The sequence below is a fragment of the Ostrea edulis genome, chromosome 3, assembly GCF_947568905.1.
Source record: "Ostrea edulis chromosome 3, xbOstEdul1.1, whole genome shotgun sequence".
Taxonomy (NCBI): Eukaryota; Metazoa; Mollusca; class Bivalvia; order Ostreida; family Ostreidae; genus Ostrea; species Ostrea edulis.
Window position 1 is genome coordinate 32,300,730 of NC_079166.1, and position 11,919 is coordinate 32,312,648.

The window sequence follows — 11,919 nt, forward strand, 5'->3', positions numbered from 1 at the left end:
GTGCCCTTCTTTGGGGCTAAAAGTAGGTCAAATAGTTTTCTAGATTTGTTTTCGTCATCGACAAAGATATTGCACTGAAGATCTAATGGGCGTACGCTGTACTGTTTGCGGTGCTCTTGTTACTAGTTCGTTCCACACCAATTAAAGTATCATCAGCCAACTGTGAAATAATTCTTTCTATCTTGTTTACAGTGATACCCGAGATATATTTGTTTAATCTAATCTGAATCGCTAATATTTCTGCACAAATTAAGAAAATATATGACAACAAAGGGTCACTTTTCCACCCTCTCTGAATATTGATTTATTTATTTTTTTAGACACATTACCATCTTGATTTACTGCAGATTTATATCTGTACAAAATAATGAAACTCAATTCCGGATAGAATTATCAATGTTAAAGAAATTACGTGGGGTTTTCCCCCCATAAAATCCCACGACACTGTATCAAAAGCTTTTTCAAAATCAATAAGTAATAATAAACCAGGTATATTTTCTTCCTCAGTATAATGCATAATCAATACATAGGGCTTACAGGGGATGCGACGTGTCGACAGCAGATGTTTACTTCTCCTAGGCACCTGATCTCACCTCTGGTATGTCCAAGGGTCCATGTTTGCTAAATTCTTTAATTTGGTATTCCTTATAGGAGTTATGAATTTACCAATGTTCGTTATCTTCACCTTTCATTATATTAATTTATCTATTGGGAATAAAACCTCTTTGATCCTGGTTAATTAATTTATCTGGACGCATTTTCAATGAAAGGTGAAGATAATGAACAGTGATCAATCTCATAACTCTATAAGCAATACAAAATATAGTTGGACAAACGCGGACCCTTGGATATACCAGAGGTGGAATCTGGTGCCTAGGAGGAGTAAGCCTCCCATGTCGACTGGTCACACCAACCATGAGGTGGCCGAGTGGTTAGAGCATTGCATTCAAAATCACACAGCCGCTCACCTCTGTCGGCGCGGGTTCGAATCCCGCTCGCGCCGGTAAGTGAGAAAGTTTCCCAGTTTACTTTCGGAAGGTCGGTAGTCTCTTACCAGGTACATTGTATCTGGGTTCTCTCTTCCAATAAAATCTGGGCGTTACCAGATAACTGAAAAATTGTTGAGTGTGGCGGAAAACATCAGTCAATTAACCATGAGCCCTTTATCTTGATCATGTAAACGGAGTTATCAGTAGTCAAAATCAGTGTGTCAAGAACGGTCTAACAATCGATATGAAACACGCCAGGCAGCATTTTACCTTATGATACATGTAGGTTGTATTAGCAATGTAGATAGTTATATCGACCATAGAATTTGTGAAATGCTGACGTTAAACAAGACTGTTTAAACCCCTGCACCATCAACTTGTGTGTCAGTAGCCTGTCTCGATTTGAAAACTTATCATATGCAGAACAAGCTCTTGCGTATCGAATCAGTTGAGATATACTGCGTATACTAAGTTTTTAAATCGAAGCAAGCTACTCACAAACAAATTGGTGGTAATGGGGTTTCAGCAGTTTCGACGGCAGTCAGCATTTCGCAAATTCTATGGTCGTTATAACAATTTAGTTTGTCAATACAACATATCATTGAGTGAAATGCTGTCTGACGTGTTTCATGCCGATCGTTAGGCCGTTCTTTGCACACTGATTTTGACTACGGATAAATATGTTTACCTGATCAGGATATAGGACTCACGGCGTGTTTGACCGGTCGACAGGGAATGCTTACTCCTCCTAGACACATTATCCCACCTCTGGTGTGTCCAGGGGTCCGTGTTTGTCCAACACTCTATTTTGTATTGCTTATAGACTAATTTGACTCCACTTTTTTGGCACACTCTTTTCCCCTATAATAGCTCTAAAACTTCATTGTTATTTCGGATTTCAAACATTTCGGTTGAGCATCACTGAAGAGACACTATTTGTCGAAATGCACATCTGGTGCATCAAAATTGGTACAGTATAAGTTTTACATTATGATCCCTGGGTCGAGGCCTCTGATGGTGGACTGTTAGTCCCTGAGGGCCTCTTCAGCCCAGTAGCTAAGTACTTCGTTACTAGCTTGAAAATACGGATGTATATTTAATTGCTGTTATTAAATTTAGAAATTCATTTCAAAATTAAGGATTATCTCCTTCACGTATAGCTCTTATCCATAGACGAATTTGACTCCACTTTTTGGCACACTCTTTTCCTCTATAATAGATCTAAAACTTCATTGTTATTTCGGATTTCAAACATTTCGGTTGAGCATCACTGAAGAGACATTATTTGTCGAAATGCGCATCTAGTACATCAAAATTGGTACCGTATAAGTTTTACATTATACATGTAGGAGTTATGACATTGATCACTGTTCATTATCTTCACCTTACATATATATATACACACCATATGTAGGTGATAATGGAATATTGCTACATAAATATGGGAAGTTGGCGATGGAGAAGCTGAAATCATCCTGTTTGTCATAAAGCTGAGTTGTTAGTTTGCCGTTAATATCTATTTTGAATAAAATATCTATGTATGAAGCAGAAGTGGACGACTCTGTGGTGTGTTTTATTTCGCGTTCACAGGGATATATCAAATCGATATGAGCAAAAGTTACTATTGTTAATTGATAAAACGTCGTTCATATACATGTATCAATGTTGAAGAGATTTTCTCTTCTCACGTAGAAGTTTTTGAATAAATTCTGGTTCATAGGAATATAAAAACAGGTCAGCTAACATAAGAACACAATTCCTGCCCATGAAAATTCCAACAAACTGTTGGAAGATGATCACCAAAGACAACGAAGATACTGTCAATGAGGAATTGAAACATATTTTTGATTTCAAGCTTGTTCTGCGTATGATCAATTTTAAAATCGAGACAGGCTTCTGACAAACAAGTTGATGGTGCAGAGGTTTTAACAGTCTTGTTTAAAGTTAGCATTTTGCAAATTCTATGACGGTTATAACGATCTGGTTTAACAATACAACCTATTATTGGGTTAAATGCTGTCTAACGTGTTTCATACCGATTGTTAGACTATCCTTGGCACACTGATTTTAACTACTGATAACTCCATTTATTTGATCAAGATATAGGGCTCACGGCGGGTGTGACGGTTGACTGGGGATGCTTACTCCTCCTAGGCACCTCGTCCAGCTCTGGTGTGTCCAGGGGTTCGTGTTTGTCCAACACTCTATCTTATATTGCTTATAGGAGTTATGAGATTGATCACTGTTCGTTATATTCACCTTTCATGAATAAAAATTATTCTTGTTAATAAATAAAACGTCGTGAATAGAATAGTATTTTCCCCTTCTATTGATTTTGATTCTTCAATAGAAACTTCCGGAATACCATTAAAACTTAACTCATTATTGTTCAACTCAAAGCTATTATTTACTTCACTTTTCTAAAGCTCAAAAATATTTTGATGGTTTTCGCCTTCTTCGGCCCATTTGGCTCTACTTCTTATGATAAGTTATACTTACTTTGTACTTTGTAGATCTTTCTAAATCTTTTTTTCCTTGACTATTCATCAATATCACTGTAACAAACATTTTCTTCTAATGTTTTCACACCGTGGTGGGCGAGAGGTAAGAGCGTTCGCCCCGCATGCGGAAGGCCCGGGGTTCGAATCCCGGCCGCGACACACCCAAGTCGTTAAAACTGGTAGTGACAGTTCCATCGCCAAACGCTCGGCATCAGATGTGAATGACACGGGTCCTCGGAGATTACCTTAAAAACGGATGACCCGTGTCACAGTAGGTGTGGCACGCTAAAGAACCCTTACTGCGCAATGGCCGTAAGCGCCGAGCATAGGCCTAAATTTGAAGCCCTTCATCGGTCTTGGTGACGTCTCCATATGAGTGAAAAATTCTTGAGTGAGACTTACGCAAGATACAATCCAATGTTTTCATATTTTCAATATAAAAAAAATCATCCTTAAAGTTTCTTTTTTTCATTATCTTCACCTTTCATATATGAAGCATAATATATAGGTTTACCTCTTATTTGTAACCCGGATCCCCACGGGATTATATAGGATAAGCAGAAAAGGGTAAACAAAAATTGTAAATTTCGCAATCCTGCTGTTTTTACTCTAGGATGGGGTCCAAACTAGTCGTATCGTCTTAATGTTACATATATAACTACATTTATATTTTTTTCCACATTTCATAGCTATTGAGGCTATTAATACTACTACTCGTGTGACTGATAAGGCCTGTGGGTCTCTTGTTATGAATTAAGGTGTATTCAATTAGTGCCCAGTCTGTAGTATGAAAATTTCAGTTGCACATTATCAAGGTGTTCTTCCTATTTCCTGATATATGATACATATGATAGCACAACATTTTTTTTAAAGATATAGGATTCGATATTTTGACAATTTTGAACACTGTTAACTTGTCGCATGTATGTCTTTGTAAGAATATTTAACCGTAACTGTTTTGACTATTTAAAGTATTTGGTTTTAGATATGACATGTGTTTAAAAGCAACTCAAATCGTCATATTATGTTTCTTTAAGATATACAGTTCTTATACTATTACACTAGGAATTATAACATTAGGGACTGGGTGGTGAGGCTTAGTTCAAAACAATGGAGTTTTCGAAAGGTGTTGTATATATTTTGAACTTATTAATGAAAGGTAAAACTAGGATGGAATGGATAGGATCATAAAATAAAAAACATTCTTTAAATGATCATTGGGCTCTTATTGTTATTCATTCTTTGGTTTAGGAGATTGCATGTTATTTTGTACTTTTACCTGATATTTTTAGATTGGGCACAACAAACCACTCGATTAACAGAGATAATTTCGAATAGAAACAGAAAACGATACAGGTATGTAAGGTTCTTATATGCATGTTCTTCATTACTGTGAGGCCAAAGACTATTGGTGTATCTTGAAAGAGAAAGTGTCCAGATGCAAAAATAGGTCTCAGTGTCTTCCTTCTGGAATTTTATAACTACACACTCCATTCATATCAGGATCATATCTTGCACACTGTGAGGCCAATGACCATCAGATTCGGTGAGTTGATGCATCTGGGAGAACCCAAAAGTAAATCACTGTCCTCGTTTTGGAATTGTATGGCTTTACATAGTCAAATTGTGTCTGGGTCATATCTTGCGCACTGCAAGGTCAAGCTCCATCAATTCTGGTTTGTTGGTGGATATATATGCGTAATGCACATGTAGTTTCAGACGGGTATATCATGTACACTTGTTGTGCACTATATTATCGATATAAATCCCGCTTTGCAAGTTCTGTTGTACATCAGCATTTGGACATAATCAACTTCTTTTCTAAAAGTGCAGTACTATTCTTCATCAAATTCGGTAGAGTGAGCTTTATGGTTCATACAGAGTAAACACATTTCGATCTCGTGTAAGTAATCTCACTATCTCGATTTTATTTCCCCAATATGAATAAAGAAAGTTGCTCTCATTCTTTGGAACACCCGATCTCTAGAAACTCTATATCTTTTGATGTACAGTGACGTCTCCATATGAGTGAAAAATTCTCGAGCGAGACGTTTAGTAAGATACAATCAATCAATCTAGATCAAGAGATGGTGCATCATAAGAAGATAGTACAAATAGATAGATTTTTTTATTCCAAATCAGGGCCATTTTAGGTATTACAAATAACATACATGGTTGGTACACTTACACATACATGCAAGTACATACAAATTGCGTTTGAAATACAATTTATTGCATAGTATTTTGCTCACAATACTGGTTTGTCTTGAATTTAACAACATGAAGAGTTGTATGAGTATAATACATGTACTTCGTGTAAGTAATAATAATAACTGAAGAAGCACCATCATGTATCCTAATGCAAAACAGGATATATAAAGGCATACTGTTTAAGGGAGAGAAAATAATTACGATAACTAGTACTAATTGTAATAGGAACCATCACAGATGTTCCCCCATCTTCGCTAGCCAAGCTCCGCTTCTCTGCACCCTTGGATGCGGTAGCACGATTTTCGTGTCAACAATTTCCTGCATATGATTGAATGCAGGCGAAGTCCTCTGCGTCTAATCAGATAGCGTGTTACGTTAAACCACGTGCAAGATGAAGGAATGTGTAAACAATTAGTCATTGTCTTCAAAACACTTCCATATAATCATATAATCCATACAACATGGCGGTGTGTAGACTGTGCCATGAGGTTTTGCCTGTCAGAATTTTTTTATTGATTTTAAATGATTTGCATATAACAACGTGTAACTCACTGGGCACAGCCATTTTTATTTTAACACACAAAGTGTAGTTGAAAAGCGCAATTCCATTGGTTGAACATGGTGTAATCCAGAGTTTGTTTTCTCCATCTGTTAGAAGACGCCACTCAAAGCTACAAAAATCGTGTTAACGCAGTCAAGGGTTGTAGAGAAGCGGAGCGGATTGTAAACTCTGGGCTAGCGAAGATGATGTTACCCAGACGTTTCCCCATTCACCAAATAGTGTCATTTGGTTTAGTAAGTTCCATTGAAGCGTTTAATAAATACTTACCTTTCAAACAGTCAACAGTGTACTTCATTTTCTTCATTTATTGGAGAGTTATATGTTGAAGCATGATGTAATCAAAATCGATCAAACGTGCATACACTTAGTGGTCAGTAACTTTCTTCATATATGTCCGTCAATTGTCTCAGTCTATACATGTACATAAAGTATAATTTTCAAACCCATTCATCGGAAAACAAGTTTTTAGTACACTCAACATTACCCATGCACGATATCAGCGATTGTTGACAAGGCCAGTAAGTGAAGCATCTTAATGTGTACCCATATCACCAGTTTCAGACCATTTCATTCAGAAACAAATTTGTTATAGATATATCGTCCAATCAAAATTCACCGCACGTTCATGTGCATGTTTATGGGTAATTTTACTGTTACATGTCTTCATTTATAACTACAAGATAAATTTCAAATAATCATTGAAACACAAGGAACTGAAAATGAGTCCAAAATTTGAAGTCCAAAAACAATGCACGTGTAAAATTACAATGCATCTGCATTCACGCGCACACGAATTTGATTGACGAACTTTTGTTGACACCATTAGGTATTCGATTTCAAAATTTCTAAATTTCAATTTACTCGAGTCTTTAATTAGAAGGTTATGGCCATTTCAGTAACCAAAATAAGAAGGAAAAGCAATGCACGTGCATAAACGCGCACAGCAGTATGACTCTGCGGAATTGTTACTGCCATTCAACAGCCATTCGAATGATCTACCCATAGTATGAATTTCATCATGGTTGCATCATTTATGAAAGAGTTATAATGATTTTAAAATCGTCCAATCAAAGATTAGGGCACATGCTTGGTATGGTACTTTCGATCAACGCAATGGTCAGGAGTGCCAAGATATATAGACATCACAATCTTTTAAAATCAAAGAATTGAACATTCAAAAGACAATGCACTTGCATTTTTTATAACACAAATCTGTAGATGTTTGTACTATCTATCAATATTTTAGATATCTTCCCATTCTCTGGATTTACAAGAAAGGTACCGGTATTTTTGTATTATCTAACAAATTGAAGTACATGTACATGCACGTGTAGGGAGGTGATTTTGACCATGACAATAAGAATATACCCACGATATGAATTTCAAACGCTTTCATAAAAAAAAAAGTTTGACGAACTTCAAAGTTGATATACCAAAAATCCAATACACATTAGACAAAATGATATTCCTTCCGTACATCTACATATGCTATACTATCAACCTTGAAAAGCTTCATCCTAATTCATTCAGTAGTTTGTGAAAAAAATTGTGGACTTACAAGAAGAAAGAAAAAAGAATGATAATAAGAAACAGAGTTCTCTTGTAAAACTAGTATGTTCCCAAACTAGTCGGTTTAAGAGCTCTGTAGAGCTCATGTTATTTGGTTATGTTTGTACACAGTGCCGACTCTAAATAAAATTTACTTACATTACTTACCTACTACGTTTGGGGAGCACAATAATATAGGATTAAACATTCTTTTTGAAGAATTTATCGATGTGTAAACTCCGGACATTTTACTCACAAACTGAATAAAAGTGCGAAGCACTTTTATGTTAAGTTTGTGAGTAAAATGTCCGGGGTTTACACATCGATAAATTCTTCTAAAAGAATGTTTGATTCTTATAATTCCAATTTATTCACTTTATTAACGATTGCAAAAATTTGAATAGTTTCCCCTCACTATGTTATTTGTTTTCAGGCGTGTATGAATACATCGCGTTTTCGGATTTATTGATGTATAAACTTTGTGCAGCTTTATTTTTGTCCAATCAAAACAATTGTAATAAATAAAATTGGAATTATTCATTGATAATCCCTGCATTGCAAAATATACCACGTGACGTTGCAAAGTAGGGTTATCACAATGCTGTTGAACTCATTAAAACTGTTTCTAATTAGTAGCATTTAGTACAGGTTAGTTATAGTTATGCAATGCAAACATATATTTAAATTCCAATTGAGGAACACAAGTTATTTTTGTATAACCTGATTAGGTATGGGGACACACCCCCTTGACAACCAGAAGCCGGAACTATTTTTTTCTCTCTGTCTAAATACATCACATCACTGTTTTCAGCCTTCTATGGAATAGAAAGTCAACGTGTACAATAAGATACTTCGGTTTTATACACATGTTGTTTTCTCGTTGTCAATATTAGCATCTACTTGTACGCAAATCACTGTTGTAAAACAGCTTTCTCTGTATGTATAATGATCGAATAAGAGATTAAAACAAAGATCTTATATTCAAATTAATGATTTGCCAAGTAAACATTACCCTGTTCATTTTGAAATACATTTCTCACTGGGGAAGGGGGGGGGGGTGATCTCAATCTCTACCCAGAGTTGTCGTTCCTTGCTCTCACTTGTACAGTGAGTGTAAGGAATGATAACTCTGGGTAGAGATTGGGTTGATCTGTCTTTCACCAAAGCAAACAAACATTCATACGTCACATTTTATCACATGACGTCAGACACGTTGACATGTGGATCGCGATTTGTCACTTGCTTACATATTTTCTTGTGTCGGATTTAGTATTAGCGATAACGTTGCATACAAGGGTAAGTTTTCACAGAGCCGCATTTTTTGATGCAAATTTTGAATTTTCTGATATTTGAAAATTTATTTGGGGTAGGCCTAAACAATGCAATTTCCCATATTTTGTCAATCTGTTGGAGATGAGCGACTTCAAAGTCGATATCTAGCCTATCTCTAAAGGGCAGCGAAATACGCATTGCATGCATAGTCTACACATATTTTCTATCATGACAAACTTCCCCATCGATACAATATTTTGATAAATGGATAGGCTCCATAGAACTAAGATTAGAGATGACGACCTTCACATAGACGCTTCGTGTCGTTGTTGCTAAGTGAATCATAGCGCGTCTCAATTGACTTGTATTTTTCCGAGTTTATGTACATTTTGATAAACGAAGGTTAGCATCTTTGTCTCTTGCATTAAACTATAAGGAATGACTTTAATTCTGGGGCAAGTTATACGAGTATAACCTGGTTTGGGTCAGTTTACACTTTTTTATAATCCGCGAATAAACTGACCCAAACCAGGTTATACTCGTATAACTTGCCCTATAATAAAAGTAATTCCTTAAATATTGTGATATACAGAAATTTTTATATAAAGACTTTAATTTGTGTGATAACGATTGTTAATCTATACCACAGAAGTGAGTTATCATTCTATATGGTGTTGATTTTCACATTTTTTTTTTTATCATGAGAGTAAAACTTGAACTAAAGTAAAACATATCGGGGTATATCTTAATCATCTGATATAAATGAACTAAATTTTATGGGGTCCAGTTATATTTTTGAGATCATCATGTATCTTAAGCTTTAAACAATATATCTCTATGTGGTTACACAGAAGCACCTACATGTGTATGCTATTGTATTGATACTTACTGTTATAGTTTACAGTGAAGCCATACACCATACCTTTTACACAAACATTTGGAACCGAAGAAAAATCAACGATCACAAAGAACAAGCCATCAAAGGGAGTAGTGCATTTGACTGAAGCAGTTATTATACGCGAACTGTGTTGAACATTTTCGATAACAATTTCAAAAGAGAAAAATGAAGAGGAATGGTTTGAAAATTGACATTTTAACATTAAGATGGACACTTCCCCCTACTTTGTAGTTTGGTTACGGGTATCAGTTACATGTACAATCCATGGAGCAGTAAATGCTTAAACATAATGTTTAATCATTTTATTTCTCAATACTGTGATGTTGGTTACTATTTATAGAATTTATTTATTTTGTATTGTTTATCTCCTTTCATGCATTCATTATTTCATCCTACTTTTTCCCATTATACTTGCAGATGAGGAGCTCATGAGATTTAGTTCAGATTCTATATAGCATTAACCTGCAGATGTTTATCTGAATATGAATGTAAAGTTGTAAAGTAATGATTTAAGACTCAACTGTGGTTCTAATTGACATGGTAATTAGTTTTCAGTTAAGACCCTTCTTGTATAGAATATCTGCTGGCAAGGACATTTGTCTCCTTTCAACATATTTAGTTCATATATTTTGAATATATTTCAATGAAAATCTGTATATTACTCTCTATAGATATTCTATGGAATTTCAATGTTAAAACTAAGATTGAATTGATTTGAAATGATATAAAGAATTTCTTACTCCACTTACATGCAATCCCCTGCAAGACCCAAAAATAATACCGTGCAGTTTCTTCATGGATCATTGGATGTGGGCGGAGCTTATCTACGGCTATTATTATCTACCTTGAATTGATCGGGGTGTTGTGTATACTTTTGATATACACAGGAAGAGTCTCAGGACCGTCTTAAGAGTTTCTGTGGTCATAGTGCTTGTATAATGAGCTGACACACAGTCTACACCTCCCCTCAGTTGTGGAGAGGTCAATGCTATCAACACTCTGGTATATTGGGCTTCCTGAAAATCTAAAGAATGTAATTACTGGCTAATATTGCCGCAGGGACCTAATGGTTAGAGCATTCGCCCCGCATGCGGAAGGCCGGGTTTCGAATCCTGGCTGTGACAGACTTAAGTCGTTAAAACAGGTAGTGACAGTTCCATCGCCAAACCCTCGGCATCAGGTGTGAATGTCACGGGCCCTCTGAGATTACCTTAAAAAAGGATGACCCGTGTCGCAGTAGGTGTGGCACGCTAAAGAACCCTCACTGCTCAAAGGCCGTAAGTGCCGAGCAAAGGCCTAAATTTGAAGCCCTTCGCTGGTCTTGGTGACGTCTGCATATCATGATATGAGTGAAAAATTTTCGAGAGAGACGTTAAGCAAGATGCAATGTTATCACAAACTCTTGCGTAGCTGCAGACCACAGTCTCTTTAGATGTCATTCAACCTAAGATCTATTGTCAAATGTTTCGTTGACGGCTTACCATTGATCACCATACAGGTGAAATTTGGGGAAGTTATCTTGAAATTGGGTCTTTAATGGTGAACTAGGTGATTTGCTCTAGTTAACACACACACACAGAGAAAGAGAGAGAGAGAGAGAGAGAGATGGTGGTTTTGAAGGTGGGGTTATACATGAACTACAGTCAGGTTATCTCACTCCGTACATTCATACCTAAAGACTAAAATTTTAGTCTGCCCCAAACATTTATCCATGTTAAGATCAATGTTCAGCCGCCTGACAATCAAACTTTCAACGATAGATCGCAATTTAATTGACAGGTGAGGAGACTATTGCTATTTTCTACCTGATTATCAGTAAAACAACAGCTTGAAAGTTCGTGTTTAAGATTTTCATACAAAGATTACCGTATTACTCATCGATTGGCCGTTTGATTTAAATGAAATGACTACTATTTTGCATATCAAACACAGTACTTA

The 11,919-nt window shown here is 36.0% G+C and overlaps 1 protein-coding gene across 1 annotated transcript in view; it reads left to right on the forward strand.

The window, feature by feature from the left end:
* The window catches only part of LOC125676543 (multiple epidermal growth factor-like domains protein 10), a 114,903-nt gene extending 104,199 nt beyond the window's left edge, over positions 1–10,704 (forward strand). Inside the window, exons 18-19 of the mRNA XM_056160870.1 lie at positions 4,783–4,846; positions 9,981–10,704. Of these exons, the coding sequence (XP_056016845.1) occupies positions 4,783–4,828 (46 nt within the window). The 3' untranslated portion in view covers positions 4,829–4,846; positions 9,981–10,704. The remainder of the gene's footprint in view (positions 1–4,782; positions 4,847–9,980) is intronic.
* Positions 10,705–11,919: the final 1,215 nt, after the last annotated feature.